Genomic DNA, 23956 nt, shown 5'->3' with positions numbered 1-23956 from the left:
AGGGGCAGGAGTCTTCACTCTACTGTCAGCCTTGAACAGTCAGAAACTGTGCCAGCTTTGTTCCTGGTTCTTAGTGCGCACAGAGGTGAGTAAGGGTAACACCATCAGGCCTGAGGGTCTGCGCTCTTCACAGCCAAGATGGAAGCTGGAGCTGATGGGACTGCTCAGAAGGGTTTGAGCAGAGGATGGTCAAGGACAGAGCTTATGTCCTGGTGGTGGGCACCTGCTGGGGTCCATGCAGTAGGTGTGGATGGCACGAAGGTGTGAAGAGAACAGCTCCCCCTGCTTGGCAGGGCCCGGGGGAGCTTCCAGCTGTTTGGCAGGGCCCGGCGGATTTCCTCTCTGACCACCTTGACGCTGTTTCACCCCCTGGCTGCATGGACACTCAAGCACCCCAATAAGAATTCTGTATTCTATTGAGGCATTGTTGTTTGCCCCTGTGAGACAGTTTTTGCAGGTTTTTGCAACTGATGTGAGCTTGAGACTTAATGTCACTGATAATGTCTTGGTGAGTGGGCCTTTGACAATTTACACACAAGAGCACAAGTAAGCCCATGCCATTTCTGGACACCTTATTGTGTACCTACCCATTGCCCTGAAATCGGGCCCAGACATACAGCACACCCTCTGGGAAGGGGCTTGATACATATGTCTTAAATACTAATGCAAGTGATGGGAGAGCTGAAACTGCTATGGCAATAAATATAGTTATTGTTATCTCAAAGGCTAGCCTGCCTTTGCAATTTTCTTGGAGCCTAGAAAATGTAACTGTTTTAGCTGCTTTTATAATTTTTAACTAGAAGAATTAAGGATGCTTTTACTAAAGAAAAATGCTTTTGATTATTGCTTTATTGTTTATGGGGTTGTAGGAGTCTATAGTTGTAGGGAGATTTAACATTTGAAGTTTCTGTTTTAAATTTTAGGTTTTTCCCTTGTAACTTATTTTCCCATTAAATGATGGGTAAATTGTAGCAGTAGAAATGTGGTGGGAAAGTACTACTGATTAGCAGGTAATCGCATGTGTCTTGGCCTTGGAGTCCTGGCTGTTGCTCCATGGCTACTGTTACAGAATAAATAATGGTTTGCTTTGAAGAATATGAATACAGTATTTTGCAGAATTATCTTTAGGGTCACCTGCTTAGCCCTGAAAGTCTTGAAGTAAAAATAGAATAATTAGTTGCTTGTGCAGAAGCTTGTGAGGTGTTTCAAGTAAATAAAAAGGATAGTTTTTTCTTGAGCTGTGTGAGAATGCACCAAGTGTCTGTGTCTGTGTCTTTCTTTATCGCCGACTCCATGCACCCTTCCCAAACTCCGAACATGGCTGGAGCTGGATTCCGGCAGGCACCAATGCCAGAGTGCACATCAAGGATGTTTACAATGCTACATGAAATCCTTCAAAGATTGTGTAGGTTACTCATCTAGACAAATATTGAATTTAGGCTGCTAGGGTACTAAACAGTCATATGAAGGAAATCTACTGCCAGATAAATGACTGAGTTTCAGAAGGTGTATGTGGTTAGCAGCCAAAGCATAGAATGCCCTCCCATTTGACATTCCTGCTTGGTTCAATACAAAGATGTTCACTTAGCTCATTCTGTAATTCATCTATACTGAACACAGTGGCTGACTCATTATTAATTTGGGTTTAAAGAAAACAAAGAATAAGCTGATTTATAAACATCTTAATTACACCGCCAACCAAAACAGCACAGAAAAAGAAAAATGAAGGACAAAAGCAGGAGCTGTACCTGTTTCAACTAAAAAAAAAATACATACATATATATATTTTTTCTTCCACTAAGAGGATTTCCAGAATATACTAAAAAATAAATAATTAACAATAAAACAGTGTTAAGAGTTGACTAAAGATAGCTAAGAGGGTGTGGCAGGCCAGCCCCCACCTTCACTCCTCAGTGGTCTCTATTCTTTTCCTTGATTGTGAGTCATGTGCTCCCTGCCTGTTTTGGCAAGAACTAGTCCTAAATACATTCACTTGAGGGTTAAAAACAGAGGCAGGTCTCCCTTCTGCAGTGTATGTCCTACTAAAAAGTCACCATTAGATCTACAGGAGGGAAGGGGGATGGAAATCACTGTTGGCATTGGTTTAGATCCAATTTCAGAGCCCTTCAGCCCTCCCCCACTGCAGCTCACTCACAGGCCGCCTGGCAGCATCTATGGGGTGCCAACAATTACTGGGGGCTTACTTCAGCAGCTTTCTCGATTTTTTTTTATACATGAAAAAGCATCTACTACAACAGCCTGTGTGAGACAGATTAGGATGTTCTTTTCAAGGACAGTAAAATCCATGAGGTACCCATGAATGCAAACACACAGGAGAGGGTACATCAGGATTCCCAACCCGCAGGCTAGGAGGCTGAGTGAGTCTCTGGGTTGCACAGCCTTCAGGGCCAGCGGAGGGAAACGTTCTCCACAGTGAGAAAATACTCCTTGCAAAGAATAAGTTAACGATTCTTTTTAGTTTGGTTTTTGCCAAGTTTGAACTTTTTCTGTCAAGGAATGGGCCTCTTGTATATGTCTATCATTACTTGAAGGTCAAATATCAATGGACTACTTCTCATCTGTGAGTCTGAGGTGTTGCAGCTGAGAAATCAAAGGATTCCTTGATGCAAGCCTCCAGCAGGAATGCCTGCCTGCCTCCTACACTGTCAGCTGTGCTGCTGAGAGCCCAGGTAAAGCCACACGTACTTCAAGAGCCTTCTTGGCACTGAGACTAGAGGAGCTGTGACAATGGAGTCACTAGTTATAGAAGGAATGCCATATTTGGAAGAGATTAATATGCACAGATATTGTGACATGTCCAAGATTAGTTTTTTTTTTAAAGATTTATTTATTTTTATTGGAAAGGCAGATCCAGAGAAGCAGAGATGGAAAGGAAGATCTGTCCACTGGTCACTGGTTGACGCCCCAAGTGGCCATAATGGCTGGAGCTGAGCTGATCTGAAGTCAGAAGCCAGGACCTTCTTCCAGGTCTCCCAAAACAGTGCAGGGTCTCAAGGCCCTGGGTCCCATCCTCTGTTGCCCTCCCAGGCCACAAGTAGGGAGCTAGATGGGAAGTGAAGTAGCCAGGACATGAACTGGCACCCATGTGGAACCCCAACAGGTACAAGATGAGGACCCATCTACTGGGCTACCATGCCAGGCCCCAGGATTAGCTTTAATGCAACAAAGAAGGTGGGTGTTTGTCCTCATAGGTAAGCCATCTGCTGAGACGCCCACATTCTGAACTGAAACGCCTGGGTTTGAGTGCTGGCTCCAACTTCTAGCTGACATGCGCCCTCAGGCAGAGGACGATGGCCTAAGTGCAAGGGTCCCTGTCACTCAGGTTGCTGGCTGTGATCTGGCCTAGCCCTAGCCATTGAACACTCACACTTCCTCTCTCTCTCAAATGACTTTTAAAATAAAGACACATGGAGCCTAATGTTGCAGTATAACAGGTAAAGCTGCTGCCTATGATGTTGGCAACTCACAGGGCGTTGGCTCATGTTCCAGCTGCAACCCTAGCTATTCATCTCCCTGCTAATGGCCTGGGAAAACAGAGGAAGGTGGCAAAGAGCTTGGATCCCTGCAGTCACCTAGGAGACCTGGATGAAGCTCTTGGTTTCAGACTGGCCCAGTCCTGGGCTTTGTGGACATCGAGGCAGTGAACAAGTGGACACAGGATCTCTCTCATCTCTCCCTTGCTCACTGTAACTCTGCGTAAAAAATCAATCAATTAAAAACAGAATACCACAAAACTTTGTGTAAAACTCAATCAATCAATTGAAAAACAGAATACAACAAAACTTTACGTAAAAGGCAGAGGATGTTTGTATGAAGGGGGAGACAGTGAGAAGGAGGGAAGAAGGAGGGGAGTGTAAGGGAGAGAGAAAGGGTGGGAGAGAGAGAATCTTCCACATTTTCACTCCCCAGATGGAAACCAACAGCCAGTGGTTGGGTCAGGGGAAAACCAGAAGCCAGAAACTCCATCTGGGTCTCCCTCATGGGTGGTTGGGACCCATGTGCTTGGGCCATCATCAGCCTCATCATCATTGAGCACCATGTGGTGCCTTCTCCAGCACATTGGCAGGAAGCTGAACTGAAAGACGAACAGGGACTTGAACTGGCACTCAGATATAAGATTGTGGTATGGCAAATAACAGCTTATCAATTGCATCAAAATATAGCCCCAATTAATAAATAACTGAAAAATGAGTACAGCAAAAATATGAAATGGATACGAAAGTAAATTTAATAAAGTATGTAAGTCCTTTATTTTTTAGTGGACAGACACTCCAGCTGGTCACTGGCCTTTGAACAGCGTCCTACCCATGTCTGGAAGCACAGTGACTTTATTAATGGAACACATCTCCAGCTCTCAACAGATTCTCACACTCTCCAAGTGAACCATCAGCCTAACCCCAAGACCCAAGCCAGGTCTTAGGAAGGACTTTTGAATGTCTCTGTGTCCAAGCCCTCCATGAATCACTGGGCTCAATGTCACTGGGTAACACTGGGTTCTGGAGGGCAGAGAGGCTGGGAGCACTCTCTGGGTATGGCACTACAAAGCTTCACGCTGCTGTGGAACTCTGGACAAGCTCAGCACCCACAGGTTCTCCAGACACACATGTATTTCTTCAACAGTTTCTATTTACATTTATTTTTTGCTCATGCTTGATAAATAATTTTATTTGCAAAAATATTCTAAGCTTATCAACAGGGTTCATACCAGTTTCTCTAGTCTCCAAAATATTTTTACAATATACCTGTTAAGGGATGAATATGAATAACCCCAAATTCATATGTGGGGTGCCAGCATTGTGATATAGTGGGCTGGGCCACTGCCTGTAATACTGGCATCTCATGTGAGCTCCAGCTCTAACCCCAGTGCTTCACTTCTGATCTCTGCTGATGCACCTGTGAAAACAGCAGCAGAAGGCCCAAATGCTTGAGCCCCATGTGAGACAGGATGGAGTGAGACCTGGCTCCTGGCTTTGGGTCCCCAATGTGTTTCTATCTAGAAACGAAGCCTGTAAAGGGGTGAGGAAGACTGAGGTTTGACAGGAGGGACTCTATAAACTCGAGCACTTGCCAGATGAAGAAGGGCTAGCAGAATGTCAAGCAGCGAAGGCCCAGGGAGGACGCAAAGAGGACGGCATCCATGCAGGGAGGACACACACAAGACATAAGAGAGGGCCGCCAGCAGTCTGCAGGCTGCAGGACAGACTCAAGTAACTGGTACCCTGATCCAGGACTTCCAACGCCCAGAACTACGAGGAGCAAACATTGACTGTGTAAGCCCCTCAGCCATTGCACAAACTCTGTGAAGAAGAGACACTCTGCCTAAGATTTAACACAATACGGGCCTGGCACAATAGTGTACTGGCTAAATCCTCGCCTTGCACATGCCAGGATCCGATATGGGCACAGGTTCATGTCCCAGTTGCTTTACTTCCCTTCCAGCTCTCTGTTTGTGGCATGGGAAAGCAATAAAGGATGGTTCAAAGCCGTGGGCCCCTATGCCTGTGGAGGAGACCTATAGGAGGCCCGAGGCTCCTGGCTCCTGGCTTAGGATCAGATTGGCTCCAGCCATTGAGGTCACTTGTAGAGTGAACCAGTGGATAGAGGATCTTTCTCTCTGTCTTACCTTCTCTGTAAATCTGCCTTTCCTATAAAAGTAAAATAAATCTTTTAAGATTCAATGGAAGATGAATTTCAGCCTGAAGTGAAACATACTGTATAAAAAGATAAAGAAGAGGAAACAGTTTTCTTTCCACAAAGGCCCCATCAGGAGCCCATATAGTGGAATGTTGTGATATCATATACCTTTCAGGGTAGTCCATGTAAAGGGAATGCTACCGCCAGTGGAATATTCTTAGCAAAATGTTCAATCCAACATCACTCCGGATTTAGCTTCCAGTTTGCAAGAGGTGCAAGGATCATATGGGTTCCTTGAGACTAAGGGTAAGCAATCAACAGCTCCACAGGTCAGCAGTCCACAGGGTAACCACGACTGAGCAAAAGAAAAGACCACACTGATCCAAATCAAAGACTGAGGGGACAGAACCACCAACCGCTGCATGTAACTGGACACTGGTCCCAGAACATTAAAAGGTGCAGTACGGGGAGGAAAGTCTTACACAAATCACATCTTTCTAACAATTAGGGAGTTATCAGTGGAAATTTCTTAGGTGTGCTGGTGCAGGTTAATGGCCTTACTCTTCTGGGACACACATCTTCAAGTGTTTAAGACAGGCCATCATCACAACTTCCTTTCAAAGGTAACACTACAAAGATGTGTGTATGCAGCAATAAGCGGGGTAGGAAGAGAATGCAGCAAACTGACAAACGTCAGCTGCTCAATTTTTATAGGGGGTAAATTCATTGACCTTGACTGTCTGTCTGAACACACAAGGGTGTTTTAAACAGTGCATGGAAGATAACCTCCAATCTACCTGGGCCAATATCTGAGGGGAGAAGAGATATATCATTCATGTATACTTCCCAGGAAAGGATCCACAGTTTCCATGAGATGTTCATTCAAATCAGTCTACAAGCCCCCAGAGGGTATATAAATGGGGCTGGCAAATAGGAAAATAGCTAGAGTTAAACCTAGATGCTAGCAAGACCCGGACGCTTGTACTGTTAAGTGCTGACAGTCCATCCCCCAGACTATCCAGCAGTTTCCTCCCAGAAGCAGTGGTGACCCCACCCCGAGGATAGGAGATTTCTAGGAACGGCCTCAGCTCACCCTGATCCTCTGCAAGGGGCGCTACTCCCCATGTCCACGCCCCCCACCAGGACATGGCACTGCTGACATCAGGCAGGCACCCTCAGCAGCTCCACACCGTCACGAGTAATTCTCCAATCAAGCAGGAGACGTATGCACTGCTTTTTCACGTCACAGGTCAAGCAGGTAGACAGGGGATCCCCAAGTCTTCTCCTTGTGCTAAATTCTCACATGGACTTCACACTTAGTGATCTACAAATCTCCCCTGAGACACAGTGGAACATGCTCCTGCAGCCACATTACTGATTAGTTATTTTCATGGATTTAAAATAAATTTATATAAACATTTTATTTAATATGCTAACTCTGTTTACAACATTGGTGGAAATTATTATTTCTCAAAGCTATGACTAAAATCTAAACTTTTACAAAATATTTTACTGGACATTTTTATTCTTCTTTGCCTTGGTGATTTTTTAAGCGACACACGCATCAGCTCTGTCTCCCCCACCCCGTCTTCCTCCTTAGCTCCCCTGGCACTAGCATAAACTTACCCATCTCAGAGGCTTACCTGTTGGTCATCAGGAGTCCATATGCCACAAGTAATCTGACTTTCCAAGTTGATCTCAGACGACCAGTGTCTTTGTCCACTGACAGAACCGACCAGGACAAACCCATCACGATATGATATCAGCGCCTGAGTCCCATCGTGGCTCCATGTGAAATCACTCACCTTGGGGATACACACAGACAGACAGCGTCAATGGTAACGTAAGAGGGAAAGCACTTTCACTGCAGTTCCCTCAGCATTCAGCATTAACTTAGGAAACAGTCTGTAGGACAGGCCTTGGGCACAGCAGGTAAGCCGCCTGAGCACCCAGCAGCTCGTGCTGCAGGCTGCAGGCCCAGGGCAGCTCCCACTCCCGGCCTCCTGCTACTGCGCGCTCTGAGAAGCAGCAGGTGAAGCCCTGGCTGCCCACACGGGAGCCCCGGATCACAGTCACAGCTCCCAGCACTGACCCAGCCCAGCCCTGGCTGTTGGCAGTTATCTAGAGAGTGAACTAGCAGGTGGGAGATGTGCTTCTCAATCACTTTCTCTGCCTTTCAAACAAATAAACACAAATTTTGAAAATGAAAATAATTTGAGAGACATCTGAAAAGCTGTGATAAAAATGACTGAAACAGGGCCCGGCACAGTGGCGCAAGTGGTTAAGGTCCTCGCCTTGAACGCCCAGGATTCCATATGGGCACCGGTTCTGATCCCGGCAGCCCCGCTTCCCTTCCAGCTCCCTGCCTGTGGCCTGGGAAAGCAGTCGAGGACGGCCCAAAGCTTTGGGACCCTGCACCCGCGCGGGAGACCTGGAAGAGTCTCCTGGCTTCGGTTAGGCATAGCATCAGCCGCTGCGCTCACTTAGGGAGTGAATCATCGGACGGAAGATCTTCCTCTCTGTCTCTCCTCCTCTCTGCATATCCGCCTTTCCAATAAAAAAAATAATAAATCTTTAAAAAAAATGACTGAAACAAAATATAGTACACAGACCAGAGCTGTTATGCAAGTTATACATTAATCCATTGAGACTCCTGTCAAATGTGTCCAGGTACTGTCAGCCCCACTTCCAGGGTAAACTGAGGCCCAGTGAAGATGAATGACTTCTCCTCAGTCAGGCCCAGTGGGCGAAGGATCCAAAGAACATGTGGCCCCAGGGCCTTTCTTACAACCACAGTTAAACTGTCTCATTTCAAATCAGTAACAGATCCTTTGTGGCTCTTGGTCTCTTATCCAAGCAGAAAAGTCCTAGGTTTCTAATTACATTGTCAGTTAAAATGACAGGGAAAAAGTCTAACTGGAAAACAGTTTATACTTTGGTATTTAGTTATCTATTTACTGCATCTATTTCTTCTTTTTCAACTGACTGTGGTAGAATACTCATACTGGTTTTCCAATATACCACTATCCACACACATCTAAAGGGCCCAACATGCAAGTGAAACATGACCTTTGAGAGACACAGCTGAGTTGATTGCTAACATGTTCTGAATCTTCACATTTGCATTCATGAGCAAAACAGAGCACTTAACTTTGGTAATGTCTTTCTCTGGATCTGTCAGCATAGTGTTGAACTCTGACAAGCTGGAGAGGGTCCCTCTTTGGCCACTGCCTAGAAGAATCTGCATAAACCAGGAAGCTTTTCTACTTGCAAGTTTGGTAGAACATGCTCCTAAACCATTGAGAATGCAAAACCCAAGCAATTCTCACCGTAGTTCAGCATACATTTTTGTTGTGCCAGCCACTGGCCTAGAGTGTTGGACCTACAGCATATGTCTAGCATATGCTTACTACATGACAGACCACCCAAAAAAGCAATACCACCTCAAGATCATTGAAATAAAGTAAGGCACACACTCTGTGCTGCAATCATTGCAGAATGTACATATGCATTGAGAGCCCACTGTACTTTATTAACACTAAACTAGATGTCAAGCATTAAAAAAAAGCTGTATTCTTGCCATTTTTTTTTGGAAAGATTTATTTTTTATTGGAAGGTCAGATTTTGTAGAGATGAGGAAAGACAAGGAGGAAAATCTGTCTGCTGATTCACTCCCTAAGTGGCTGCAACAGCCAGAGCTGAGCTAATCCAAAGCCAGGAGCCAGGAGCCAGAAGCTTCTTGTAGGTCTCCCATGCGGGTGCAGGGTCCAAAAGCTCTGGGCCATCCTTGACTGCCTCACCAGGCTACAAGCAAGGAGCTGCACTGGAATTAGGGCTACCAGGATTAGAACTGGTGCCCATATGGGATCCTGGTGCATACAAGGGTTGCCTAAGCCATTCACTTCTTCCCATGGATTCGTGCTATTTCTCTGGACAGCTATTCCACAATCTGTTTATTTATCCACACTGTTGGGCATGTGGGCTGTGCCCAGTATTTGTTATAAAATCACTACAAACATTTGTGAAACATACAGTTTAATTTCTCTTGAATATCTAGGAGTAAAGTTGATTATTGGGTCATATGGTGAATGTTCATTTAGAAGTGACCAAAATATTGGCAGAGTTCTGCATCTTTACCAGTACTTGGTGTTTTTAAATTATTTTAACTAACTTAATAGAATGTGGTGGCAAGATACTGTTCCAATTTGTGTTTCCCTAATGACTAATAATGTTGAGCAACATTTCATGTGCTTACTGCTTATTTGTCCTTCTTTTTGGAGAGGATGCATATATCCAAATACATTGCCACATATGTACTGTTCAAATTCTCATTTGCTGCAATATTTATGTATAAATTCTAGACACAATCCTTTGCCAGATGCATGCAATGCAAATGCTTCCTGCCCCCTCCCGCCCCCCCCACCTGCCGGGCCAGCATGGTGAGGTAGCAGTCTAAAGTCTCTGCTTGAAGTGATGGCATACCGTTTGGGTGCTGGTTCAAGTTCTGGCTGCTCCACTTCCGATGTGACTCCCTGCTACTGGCCTGGAAGGCAGCAGAGGTTGGCCAAAGTCCGAGAGCTCCTACAACCATGTGGGAGACCAGAAAGAAGCTCCTGGCTTTGGAGTGGCCCAACTCTGGCCACTGCAACTATTTGAGGAGTGACCCAGCAAATTAAAGATCTCACTCTCCCCGCCCCCCGGAACTCTGCCTTTCTAATAAAAACAATTTTTAAAATATTGTTCTCCTAGTCTGCATCTTGCCTTTTTCTTTCCCTAATGGAAGCTTTCGAAAAGTTTGAAACTAAATCCAACACTGCTTTTTTCCTTTCATGGTTCATGTTTCCGGTACCCTGGGCAGAGAACCTGCACCTGACAGAGGCTTGCGGACTTTCACAGACATTCAGCTTTCCTGTTTATGTCTGATTCACTCAGTGTGTGAGGAAAGAAGCAAGATTCACTTTTTAACATGAATATTCAATTGCTTTGGAACCACTGACAGAAAGATGATCTTTTTTCTCAGTAAATCATCTATACATCTTCTAGTTGCTTTTGATTAACCATTCATTATCTACAGTTAGTTATAGCCCACATTTCTGTTTTATTCTCTTGATAAGCATTGTCAACAATTTGTCTACTTTGTTGATTTGTTTCCAAAGTACAATCTTTAGGTTTGTTGATTTCTACTATATCATTTCCTCCTACTGTACAGCTTTCCTCTTTCATTTGTTATGCTTTCTTTTTTGTCTTCACCTGGTTTGTTCTGTTGCTCATTTGGTAGCACTTTCTGAGAGATACTTTTCTGACCAGTGATCACAGTTTAAAAACAGAAACAGTTTGGAGGTACTGATGGTTCGATTCCAGATCACCACAATAAAACAAATATAATAATACAATTAATCAGTCATATGAGCTTTTTGGCTTCTCAGTGTGCATAAAGGTTATTTTCTAACTGCACCATAAGTCTACTAGGTATGCATTAGCATTATGTCTAAGAAAATAATGTATACACTTTAATTATAAAAGTACCATGTTAAAGAATGCTAGCGATCACCTGAGCACTCATCAAGTTGTCACTGTTGGGTCCAGTGGTGGCTGCTGCAGGGTCAGTGGCCATGACAATGTCTCAAAGCAAGATATCAGCAAAGGCTGATCATTGACTGATTCTGGAGGAAATTTTCTCCTAAAGCATGCGATGCTCTCTCATAGCATCGTACTTACAGCACGTTTTTCAAAGTTGGAATCAATCCCCTGAAACTCTGTGGATGATTTATCAACTAAATTCATGTCATATTCTAAACGCATTACTGTCATTTCAGCAACGCTCATAGCATCTTCCCCAGGAGAAGATGTCATCTCAAGAAACGACCTTCTTTGTTGATCCATAAGAAGCAATTCCCTGTCAGTTAAAACTGTATCCCGAAACCGCATCAGTTCAGCCACATCACCACGCCCCACTTTCTCTTGTTCTTCTCATCACATCTGCAGTTATCCCCCTCTGAAATTGTAAACTCCCCAACACTACCCACAGAGCCGGAATCAACACTTTATAAACTTCTGTTAACAATGACTTTCAAAAAGTATTATTTATCTGAAAGGCAGGATGAGGAGAGGAAAGGATAGGCAAAAGTAGAGAGAGAAAGAGAAACAACAGGAACGATAATGAATGAAGGAACATGAGTGAGTGCACTTCTGCCAACTGCTGCTTCAAAGCAGCCAAGGCTCACAGCTAGGGCCCCACCTGGGCACCCCGTGTAGGGGCTCCATCTGGGCACCCCGTGTAGGGGCTCCATCTGGGCACCCCGTGTAGGGGCTCCACCTGGGCACCCCGTGTAGGGGCTCCACCTGGGCACCCCGTGTAGGGGCTCCGTCTGGGCACCCCGTGTAGGGGCTCCGTCTGGGCACCCCGCGTAGGGGCTCCATCTGGGTACCCCGTGTAGGGGCTCCGTCTGGGCACCCCGCGTAGGGGCTCCATCTGGGTACCCCGTGTAGGGGCTCGGTCTGGGCACCCCGTGTAGGGGCTCCGTCTGGGCACCCCGTGTAGGGGCTCGGTCTGGGCACCCCGCGTAGGGGCTCCGTCTGGGCACCCCGTGTAGGGGCTCCGTCTGGGCACCCCGTGTAGGGGCTCCACCTGGGCACCCCATGTAGGGGCTCCATCTGGGCACCCCGTGTAGGGGCTCCATCTGGGCACCCCGTGTAGGGGCTCCATCTGGGTACCCCGTGTAGGGGCTCCATCTGGGTACCCCATGCAGGTGATAAGAACCCAGTACTTAAGTCATCAGATGGCTTCCTGAGACTGGAAACAGAGATGGGACTGAAGGGGAGCACTGTGAAGTGGTATGCAGGGGTCCCCACAAGTGGTGTAACAGCCGGCACCACAGTGCCTTCTCAGTGGTATTTTGACCTCCCCTCCTTGGAATGTCCTTAATGCCATCAAGAATGTTGAATCTTCAGAAGGTTTTCAATGTACTCTGCCCAAATCCACCAGAGGAATAATTCTCTATAACACCTGTAGCCTTGTGAAATGTATTTCTTGGGCCCGGCAGCGTGGCCTAGTGGCTAAGTCCTTGTCTTGAACGCGCCGGGATCCCATTTGGGCACCGGTTCTAATCCCGGTAGCTCCACTTCCCATCCAGCTCCCTGCTTGTGGTCTGGGAAAGCAGTCGAGGACGGCCCAAAGCTTTGGGATCCTGCACCTGTGTGGGAGACCCGGAAGAATTTCCTGGATCCTGGGTTCGGATCGGAATAGCACCGGCCATTGCGCTCACTTGGGGAGTGAATCATCAGACGGAAGATATTCCTCTCTGTCTCTCCTCCTCTCTGTATATCTGACTTTCCAATAAATAAATCAATCTTTGAAATGTATTTCTTTTATGACAACACTTGAAAGTTAGAAAGTACTCCTTGATCCACGGGCTGCAGAAGGGGCACTGTGTTAGTAGGCTCAAAAACAACCACCACCTTGTAGATCTCCATCAGAGCTCTTGGATCATGGTGCACGGCTAATGAGCTGTAACTTTTTTTTCCTATGATGTGGTTTTGTAGACATACGGATTCTCCCTCAGCCCCCTCCTTCCTCAAACCATTCTCCTCCTCCACTATTTTCCCCCATATTATTACAATGGTATAGTCCTCCAGCAACAGCCACAAGTACAACATTCAAACAGTGACATTTTGTTTTTGTTTTTGTTTTTTTTTAGATTTATTTTTAATACAAAGTCAGATGTACAAAGAGGAGGAAAGAGAGAGGAAGATCTTCCGTCCTATGATTCACTCCCCAAGTGAGCGCAACGGCCGGTGCTGTGCCGATCTGAAGCCAGAAGCCAGGAGCCAGGAACCTCTTCCAGGTCCCCCACTTGGACACAGGATCCCAAAGCTCTGGGCTGTCCTCGACTGCTTTCCCAGGCCACAAGGCAGGGAGCTGGATGGGAAGTGGGGCTGCCGGGACCAGAACCGGTGCCCATATGGGATCCCGGCACGTTCAAGGCAAGGACCCTAGCCACTAGCCCACACAGCCAGGCCCCCAAACAGTGACATTTTGAAAAAGAACTTTTGATTCTGAGCAGTTCTCATTAGTAAAAATAGTAAACAATTTTATAAAGACATGTGCCATCATTTAGGCGTCATTCTCTTTATGAAGGACAGGGAGGGTCACTTTGGTGTACCTCATACGGGTCCTAGGATTTTCAGAACAAATGAGCACTGGCTTCAACTTGCAGGCAACAGCTGAGTTAGCCTGAAGAGTCAGCGTGTCCTTTGAGCAAGGCACTGATTCTCCTCTGCAGCCATTCAAGTTCTGGAGACATCTTTGCTGTAGAAGGCTACTTCACCGACAGTGGAAATCTGCTCTTCCTTCTAATTGCCTTGCCTTGGGCTTTCCTAATACAAAATCTTTCTTTAAGGCTCGTGGACCACAACTCTGTGGGCTTCAGATTTCCCTCTGTAGCTGCCGCTCCTCTCTCACCCTTTTACAGAACTGAAGCGAGTCAGGGCTTTGAACACTGCTAGGGCTTTGTTTCTGATTAGACTTTGTTTTAAAGAATACTGTAGCTGGGCTGATTTTTTATCCAGATCACTAAACTTTTCTCTTAATCGGCAATAAGGCCATGTGTTTTCTTATCCCTCATTATGTTCCTTAGAATTCCTTCATGAATTATTCTTGACTTGGTGATCCAAGAGGGTTGGGGGGTGGTGCTTCCTTCAGCTTTCTAAATGCCTTCCTCACTAAATGTAATCATTTCTAGCTTTTGATTTAAAGTGAAAGACAAATGAGTCTTCCTTTCACATGAACACTCAGAGGCCACTGTAGGTATCTTAATGCTTTTAATATTGTGTTTCAGGGATGAGAGAGGACTGAGTGGAGGGACAGACAGGAAAAGAGGGTTGGAGGGGCAGTAGGAATGGTTAATGGTGTATGGTTAACTTTGCCTTCGGTATAGGAGTAGCTCATGGCTCCTCAAAACAAAAACAACGGGAACACCAAAGATCACCGAGCACAGACAACCATGACAGATCCAAAGCTAAGCGTGACAGAGTGACAACCTGCTGTCACAAAAATGGCACAGAATATTTGAACATAAACTTATAATCTAGAAACATCACATAGCAAAGTGATGTCCAACACAAGGAAATGCTTCTATGAACAGTTAAGGGGATACCCCTGTCCAACATCTTGGTCACACCTTGCAAAATTTTGATATGTAACATTCTCATCATGATTTCCAGCTAGGTTTTTATAAACATCCATTAAATGTAATCTTTTTTTTTTAAAGATTTATTTTTATTATTTTTTCATTGGAAAGGCGGAGAGACAGAGAGGAGAGACAGAGAGGAAGATCTTCCATCCGATGATTCACTCCCCAAGTGAGCGCAACGGGCCGAAACTATGCCGATCCGAAGCCAGGAGCCTCTTCTGGGTCTCCCACGCGGGTGCAGGGTCCCAAAGCTTTGGACCGTCCTCGACTGCTTTCCCAGGCCACAGGAAGGGAAGCGGGGCTGCCGGGATTAGAACCGGCGCCCATATGGGATCCCGGGCGTGCAAGGCGAGGACCTTTAACCACTTGCGCCACCACGCCGGGCCCCATTAAATGTAATCTTTAACACTTGAAATACCTAATAATCCACTTACAAGCCCCAAGTATGCGAGCATTTCCCAAATGTAGCCTTACCCAACTTCTAGCACAGCTGTGGTGTGTTCAGACATCACAGTCTGTAACAGACTCACCACCTGCACTCTACTGAGGCTTTTATTTATGCCCTAAACAGGCACTAGCAAGTTATGGCCCGCAGAATGGATCTAGCCTCTCTTCTATTTCTGTGGGGCCCACAAAAGCATGCCTTTAAATGCCTAAAAACAATAAGCAGGAGGATACTTGATTATTTCTATAACTCTGTAAAAGTTTAAATTTCTTTTTAATTTTTATTTTAAATTTTGAATTTTATGGTACAATTCTGTACAGTCTGGGATTCTCCTCCCCAGTTCCCCACCCCCGACTGATTTTCCCCACATTGTCACAACAGTACATTCTTTCATAAGGAGTCACAGTTCTATCAGTCTGCTATTTAAGTGTGCCCCGATATTGCTGGTACAGACAATGTCAGACAGTCCATCCTCCCATTGTCTGGATATGTCCAACACTTTCACTGGGAGTCCATTTTTTATTTGGAAGTAGGGATGCATGTTGCATTGTGTCTTCACATTTGAAAATTTTAGACTTTCTTTCTTGTTACATAATATCCTTGATTTTGGCTCCTAGTTCACCAAAATAAAATAAAAACAAAACCCTATCTGTCCCTTCACAGAAAAGGGTTGGAGAACCTTGTCCTAAAACATGATTGATCTCTGTAGGGACTCTGTGTTTGAGACAACACATTCTCTAAAACTGATGCCTCAGAATCTATAAATGTCTACTAAGTCTAGTTTGCCAATGCTGATCAGATATTCTATATCTGCTACTTGCTGCTGCTGAAACACTGGCTGTGTCAATTGATCTATTGATCTAGTTTATCAATTTCCCTCACAAATTTTGAATATGTTGATACACTACAGCTATTATCAGTATGTACTAATTCTCCAATAAACTGAATAATACTTTAGCTGCTAACATACATCAACTTTATTTATTTATTGGTATTTACCAGAGACATCCTTTTCATCCTTTGAGTTTACCTGCATTTCTTCAGGTTTTAAGTGCACTTTTAATAAAATGTATCTGGGCTTTATAAATGATAAAATAATGTCAAGCTTTACCTTTTCATTGATGAATTTAGTCCATTTACATTTAATCACCTTAGTTTTGTCTTTGATTCTGTTTCTGTCCCTTTAATTTACTTTTCCAGTTGATTGCACATTTTGCTTCAGTCTTTTCAAACTAAAAAAAGAATCTAAAGAATCATACATATGCTCATAGTTAGAAATGTTAAACTTTCTTTAAAATTTGTGACATTAGTGGTTTTGTCAGATTTCAGGCATCAAGAAAATAAATGAATAGACACCAAAAGGGCATGAACATTTGGCTGTTCTCCCAACAGGGGTGATAGGTTTTACGTTGAGCAATGGACAGTGTCTCTCATGATGACGTATCTGCCTGAGGAGCAGTGCTTGAGCAGCTGCTCAAGGTGACTGAAGAAAGCTGTTCCCTAGGGACACTCAGAACCTTCTTGTCACCAACATCAATGGCCCAATCGATCACACAGTCTAACTTTGCAAGTACAACACATGCATTGCACTCCATGATAATCTTTACTAGTTCGCTCATTTTGCAGAGATAAAGCTATTTATTTATATTTATTTTAACTATGTAACTTGGAAAGTATCTGTAATAAAAGAAATATATATTTTCTTAATAGAGGGCTAAAACAGCCAGCCAGTTTAAAAAAAAAAAAAGTTTCTCTATGATAGCAGTAACCATAAAAAAGTAGATGGAACTGGATGTTTTGTGAATTAACTGGATGCACTGTGTCACACAGGGTGATAAGAACAGATCACAATCCAGGGGATCCAAGCATCAGCGGCCGACAAACAGCGCTAACTCCCCTTCCTCTGGTTGCCCACCCTGGGCCGACAGTGGAGGTGGTACTGCTCTACCAGAGTCAGCTCTCAGCACCCCAAGCACAGCACCACCTGAGACAGCTTCTCATCACAGTGGGTAAGGGTGGCACAGCCATCCTCGGTGCAATACTACATGCACTGTTGCAGAACCATTCTTGAAATGAAGGACTCAAAATCATTTCCTGGATAGGGAATTGTTAAAGCATCACTGGGCTTTGGCCAAATGTTTTGTGAATTTATGACAACGAAAGGCAAATCATGTAACAAGCAACACCTGACGTTTCTTCTGAAAAGAATTTTTCTCTGAATTGGTAATTGGTTTCACAGATCCTCCCTCTGAACTCCCAGAACTGTCTCTGCCGATGCTCCTGCAGGCGCACTGTACCGCCACTGCCTGGACCAGCAACCACCACTGCCTGGACCAGCAACCACCACTGCCTGGACCAGCGACCACCACTGCCTGGACCAGCGACCACCACTGCTGGACCAGCGACCACCACTGCCTGGACCAGCGACCACCACTGCCTGGACCAGTGACCACCACTGCTGGACCAGCGACTACCACTGCCAGAACCAGTGATTCAGCAGCACAGTGTGTGGCATCTTCTCACTCAGGTAGGAGCTGGCTCCAACATGGCTAAAAACAACCAAATCTCTGCAAAATGCCAGCATTTCTGGACAACAGCTGCTCTTTGGGTTTTTTTTTAGGCTTGAAGATGCAGTAACATTACGTGAAATTTGGAATCTCTTCACAAGACAGAGGTAACTTTAGTCAAACTTAGTAGGCAAGAGTGTTTGAGATTTTGGGTGCTTCCAGATTTGCTAAGGCTCACTGAGCACGCTCACCTGCTGGCCTGAGTTCATCCTCTGTCTTGTTTTGAGCATGATTTTCTGTTCCAAAATCTCGCTGGAAAGAAGCATGAGAGATGTGCTGGTGCTGGTGTGACTACATCACTGCCACAGTGACGGGAACAGGTGCTCTGGTGCCAGGAAGAAGCCATGTGGCTGTGGCACTGCTGGCTGGCGGTGTGAGCCTCTCAGATGATAACAGAATCTGAACTATTCTGGAAATACTACGAACTCACGCATTTTTACCAAAACAAAGAACAGTTTCTTGTCTGAGAATGCAACTGTGTGGTGGAACAATCTGGACTCTAAGCAAGGTTTGAGTTTTCTGGCTGTCCCATCCGTAGTTTACTGAGCCACCCTGCCATAAGCCTTTCTCTTCTGTCAGCAGGAAGGCCATTTCCAGGGCAAGTTCCCAGCAGACTGAGGGGACTCACACACGAAGAAATGCACCACTTACTCGGCATAGGCACTAGGTCCTTTTCTGAGCAATGACTCAAAGTGCTTTAGCAGCCCTGTTCTCACTCCACCCTGCAGCCTTTCTCACGGAGCAAGCCCTGCTCTGGTAAGGAGATCCCAGCATCTTAAAGAAGTCACTGCTACCTGAAAGCCAGAAACCTGACTTTGGGGAGGATGTTCAGCTAGCATGTCAGGTGGGGCGGCTCAGCTGGGGGCTGGGTGCCACAAGGGGGCAGTGCTGTAAAACACATTAGCGAAAACTGCTGCCTGCTGACAGTGTCCAAGTATTTCTAGTGTTCACGTCATCTGAGGCTGGGATCCCTGCCGTCTGTGTCACAGGCAAGGAAACTGGGGTGAGGTGGGCGGCTGGGGCACACACGCCTCCAACCTGAAGCCAGTGCCACAGAGTGAGGCTCCTGCCCGGGCCGCCTAGCTCAGAGCTGGTGCTCCGCAGTGGGACGGCTGGGCTCAGGAAAGCATGAGCCTCTCCAGGTCACAGCTTCTGCAATGACAGCTCTGCTTCAGGAAGGCCAGCTGGCGGTCATGGGAGTACTCCTCTCTCTTCAGGACACGGACGAGGCCTCATCAGAGTCAGAAAACATTCTTACGGCCCCCTTGTGAAACATGTCAAGTCAAAAGAGCTCCTGCTTTCACCCAACATAGGCCGTTTCCGTGTGGAGATCCTCGGCTTGCTAACCAGCCTCCAGGAGAACACCTTTGTTCCCTGCAGTTTCAGGCCACTTGACTACTCTGTACTGTTCAAACTTGGCAAGCTCTTAGCTTATTTAAGCAATAGTTGAGAGAGGTGAGGACAAGAATTCAGTCTCTTAGAAATGTATAGAAAGACAGTCACAGAGAAGTTATTAAGGGTGAGTTAAAAGGAGTTCAAGGAATCCCTCATCAAATGTCCCCTGCGGATTTGGGCTCCCAGGTCACTGTTTTGTCAGGCAGGAAGAGTACCTTACAGCCCAGCCTCTCTCCACGGAAGGCATGCTGTACCCTAAACCAGAAAAAAACCCAGATCAGTTCTCAAAACAGCACAACTCGGCAGGGTATCCTTGGAGCCACTGTTTTCCTCACATCAATAACCAAGTGTATCAGAAAGAGCTGAGCAGTGACAACAGGTGGCCCTGCTAATTGAAGCGTGACAGGACGGAGCGTGAGAAACTCCGCTGAGCAGGGTGAGAGAGTCACACAGTGCGCTCTGTGAGAGAAAGATCACAACACAGGGAAATGCCTTTCAAAGCCAGCAGAAAGGCCGGGTCAGGAGCGCTTCAGAGGCTCCAAATCGCCCCTGCAATCACAGCACCTGATGGCAAGCTCCATCTCCCAGACTGCGGGAAACCCGCAGAGCTGCGGCGGCTGGCAGTGCGGCCGGGGAGGAAGAGGTCTGACCTCACACCCCTTCTTCTCGCGCAGCGGCACATTTAAGGGGAATGGAAGCAAGGCTCTAATTTCAGCTATCACTGCCCCACTCCACTCAGCAAAGGATTTTCCAGGGCTGTGCAGCGCCACACCTCTGCTCCAACACAGCTGCTTTGGTGCTCTTTGTCCAGCCATCTGGACAGAACATGTGCTACCCACTCACCTGAGCCCCTCGGTCGTTGACCAGTTCCACGGACCACCTGCCTTCGTACTGAATCCACACAAATATTCCTCCATCTGCGTCGCACGTGGCCAGTTTCTGGTATGGCTCGTTCCATCTCACCAGTACCACCTAGGAGAGCACCAAGAAGATATTCACCGGGGTTACTTCTCTGAAATCATCCCACTTGAGAATGAAATAGAATCAAGGTAGGCACAAACGAAGTCTGGAGGAACAGTGGAGGGGCTCAGGTGAGTCCACACCTGCCAGTCTCAGGGGGAGCCAGACCGCAGCAGAAATCTGAGCAAACATTACAGCACAGCACAAACATCGTGCTGCCATGCAGGTCACGTGGAGGACCCGTGTTTCCCCAGCCCTACCTGGGCCAGGTCTGCCATGGTCCCTCACCTGCAGCTCCTGTGCTGAGGGCAAACCAGCCCCACAAAACTGCTGATGTATTTGGACCAAACTATTATTTATTTCAGTTTTCCTCTCAAAATGAGATGTTTTGTCTCTCCTCTCAAACTGCTTATTTCCACATGGACATATACTTTGGGAATATGCTTTTGGAAATGTACTTCAAGAAAAGTACACAGCCTGAGGATCTAAGTTGTTGAAGATTTGTCACAGAAGAAGTAAGAAGAAATCCTAAGTGTCAAAACTTACGCGCACAAGACCTAAATGTTAAAATTTTGATAACCCCCAAATCCAGACAAACTGCATTCACTTGTTTTAACTATGTTTTCTTTGATGATGTCAACACCCAGCAGGTCTGAAATGAGCTCTCGGGCCCAGGAGGCTCTGTACAGGGACAAGGGCTCTGGAGCGGCTCCAGGAAAGCAGAAGCCACAAAAACCAACACGTCATGGCTAGCGAGGTCAACGTCCCAGGCGCACCCCTGCCTGGCCTTTCCTGGTGATCGTGGCGAGTTGATTCAGTTGACACCTCTGTACATATTTATTACCTTGTGTTCTGTGATTAATGTTGAGTTGCAGAATGTGAAATGCCCCTGTCACCCTCGGGTAAGGTGAGAACATCCCTCGGAGTGGTGGGACTAGGTAACCACTATTTTATTCTAGACTGGTTGGTGGCTCCTCATGCTGACCTCGGCTTGCAGAGATGCAGGTGCCGACTCCAGCTGTGGCCCTGAGCTCTGTCCTTGCTCCACTCTGTCCTAGCTCCACGTGGGCAGCACCAATAAAAGATGCCTGCGACTGCCAACCCTCATGAATCTGAGGACAGAGAGAGAGGTGGGATTATCTTCAAATGCTGGCATAGTTATGACTACACCGAGCCAAATGAACATACAGCATTAGAAGCTATATTCCTTTGACCTATTCAAAGTAGTGAAAACTGTTTCAAGCAGCTTGCTTTCCATTCCCAAAGGCATTATAACAGAAGGAAACAGCAAGTGGCTGCAGTGGTTGGAGCTGAGCTGATCTGAAGCTAGGAGCCAGGAGCCAGGAGCTAAAAGCCAGGAGTATCTTCTGGGTCTCCCACATAGGTATAGGGGTCCCAAAACTTTGGGCCATCCTCTATTGCTTTCCCAGGCCATAAGCAATGAGCTTGATAGGAAGTGGAGCAGCCAGGATATGAAGCAGCAATTGCAAGATGAGGATCTAGCCACTGAGTCATCGTGTGGGGTCCTTATCTATCTATCTAGCTAGCTAGCTTTCAAAGGCAGAGTGACAGAGATCTTTCTGCTGATTCATTCTCTAAATGCCTAAAACCACCACAGCTCAGTTAGGCTGAAGCCAGGCACTAAGAACTCCATCTGGGTCTCCCACATGAGTGGCAGGAACTCAAGTACTAGAAGCCATCATTGCTGTTTCCAAGTGAAGCAGCACGGTGCTGGAAGCGTGGAGAAGCAGCACTCCGCCTTCTCTCTCCCAGGTCTTCCTCTCCCAGCCCTCTGGAGGCGGAGAGCTCCAGACCTCAGGTGTGATCCTTCTCTCTTCAGCCGACACCGATTTCCTAGCCTCATCTTTAAATCCAAAACTCAACCACCTAATAAACATCGAAAACTTCCATTTTCCTACCATCACATGCATTAACTCCAAAGCCGACCCAGTATCACAGTATGTCTACTTGGCTGTCTGATAGACAACTTGCACATCCTTAAGCTTTCTCTTGATTTTTCCCCGAAGGCTGCTGCTCCCTCAGTCCTGCTCTGTGTTCAGAGTTCCAGGCAGGTCCCCCAGGACTGCAAAGTGGGCTGCTCTCCTGCTCTTAGGCCCACCACCTGGGGAGGGCGGAGTGGAAGCTGGCTGGGCAGACACCTGGCAAAACTCCCATTGGAATGCAAGACTTCAGGCATCCTTAGAGTAGCTTTTACCAATAAAAAAGAGAGAGAGAGATTTGTTTACTAATTTGAACTATTTACAAAGAGCGAGAGACACAGACAGAGATCTTGCATTGCTGACTCGCTCCCCAAATGGCCACAATGACCAGGGATGGGCCAGGCTGAAATCAAGAGCGACAGTTTCAGCAGGGTCTCTGTGCAGGGTACCAAGACTCGAGACACGTGGGCCATCTTCCACAGCCTTCCCAGAGCAGTGGTGGGGAAATGGACTGACAATGGAGCAGCTGGGACACAAACTGGTACCCCTTTGGGATGCTGGCATTGCACGTGGCAGCACTAGTGTCTACACCACAACATGGGCCCTGTTACTCATTTTTAAAGTATGAGCTTAGCTGATAAGTCCTTTGCCTAACAACCCAAAAAAAGAATTTATGAATGTGAACACATCAAAACACAATAAAAATACTGGAGTCATGGCCAAAGGGTAAATACCTTTTTAGGCATTCTTTAAAAACTTTCAATTTTTAAAAAAAGATTTATTTATTTTTATTACAAAGTCAGATATACAGAGAGGAGGAGAGACAGAGAAGATCTTCCGTCCAATGATTCACTCCCCAAGTGAGCCACAATAGCCGGTGCTGTGCTGATCCGAAGCCAGAAGCCAGGAGCCAGGAACCTCCTCCAGGTCTCCCACATAGGTGCAGGGTCCCAAGGGTTTGGGCTGTCCTTGACTGCTTTCCCAGGCCACAAGCAGGGAGCTGGATGGGAAGTGGAGCTGCTGGGATTAGAACCGGTGCCCATATGGGATCCCGATGCGTTTAAGGCGAGGACTTTAGCCACTATGCCACGCCGCCGGGCCCAAACTTTCAAATTTTATAACAGTTTAACATTTACGGAGGAAAAACTGTGAGGACAACAGAGGACCTACCTACCTATCTGCCCCTAGCCAGTTTCCCCTATTACTGACATCTCACATTAGTACAGCATGTCTCTTAAAATTCCTGAGCCAGTATTAATACATTGCTGATAACCACATTCCTTTCTTAATGCTGTTGCACTTAGTGTTTACCCGACCCTTTTTGTAATGTCCAAGGATCCCAGCCAGGACACCACGTTACAGCTGGTGGCCATCATGTCTCTATACTCTTCAGACTTCCTTCATTTCTGGTGACTTTTTGACAGCTGTGAGGAGGACGTGGGAAGTATGCTGCAGAATCGCGCTCAACTGGGATACGTTTACTTGTTTTCTCATAGACTTTAAGGAAGAAGGTCCTAGTGACATTACCAACTATCAACATGACATTACTGTCAAAACCAGTAAGATGTGATAATCTGCGTCCCATCATTAGAAGGTGAAATATCTACAAAAAGCTGTAACTCTTTTTTTGAGGAGATTTGCCTGTTCTGTTATCTATTTAATCAGTACACAACACTTCTGAATATTTATACTTTGGGTTTTGAGACAGTGACTTTAACATTGCTTTTGCTGCTCCAGCAGCTCCAGTTGTGGCTAATGGAGTTCTTCTAAGTCGGCCCCCAAACCCTCTGACATACCAGGTCA

General features: G+C 46.1%; 1 protein-coding gene across 2 annotated transcripts in view; it reads right to left on the bottom strand.

Annotated features, from left to right (window-relative positions):
* The window catches only part of TULP4 (TUB like protein 4), a 195556-nt gene that overhangs the window by 46073 nt on the left and 125527 nt on the right, over positions 1-23956 (bottom strand). For both annotated transcript variants that reach the window (XM_040965630.1, XM_040965631.1), the window contains 2 exons: positions 20097-20225; positions 7299-7460 (listed from right to left, as the gene is read on the bottom strand). In XM_040965630.1, the coding sequence (XP_040821564.1) occupies positions 7299-7460; positions 20097-20225 (291 nt within the window). The remainder of the gene's footprint in view (positions 1-7298; positions 7461-20096; positions 20226-23956) is intronic.

This window comes from Ochotona curzoniae, unplaced genomic scaffold (assembly GCF_017591425.1).
Source record: "Ochotona curzoniae isolate NIBS_2020 unplaced genomic scaffold, NIBS_Ocur_1.0 scaffold_3890, whole genome shotgun sequence".
NCBI classification, from domain to species: domain Eukaryota; kingdom Metazoa; phylum Chordata; class Mammalia; order Lagomorpha; family Ochotonidae; genus Ochotona; species Ochotona curzoniae.
Note: the sequence above shows the minus strand (reverse complement) of the source record. Positions and strands in the feature narration are given on the sequence as shown.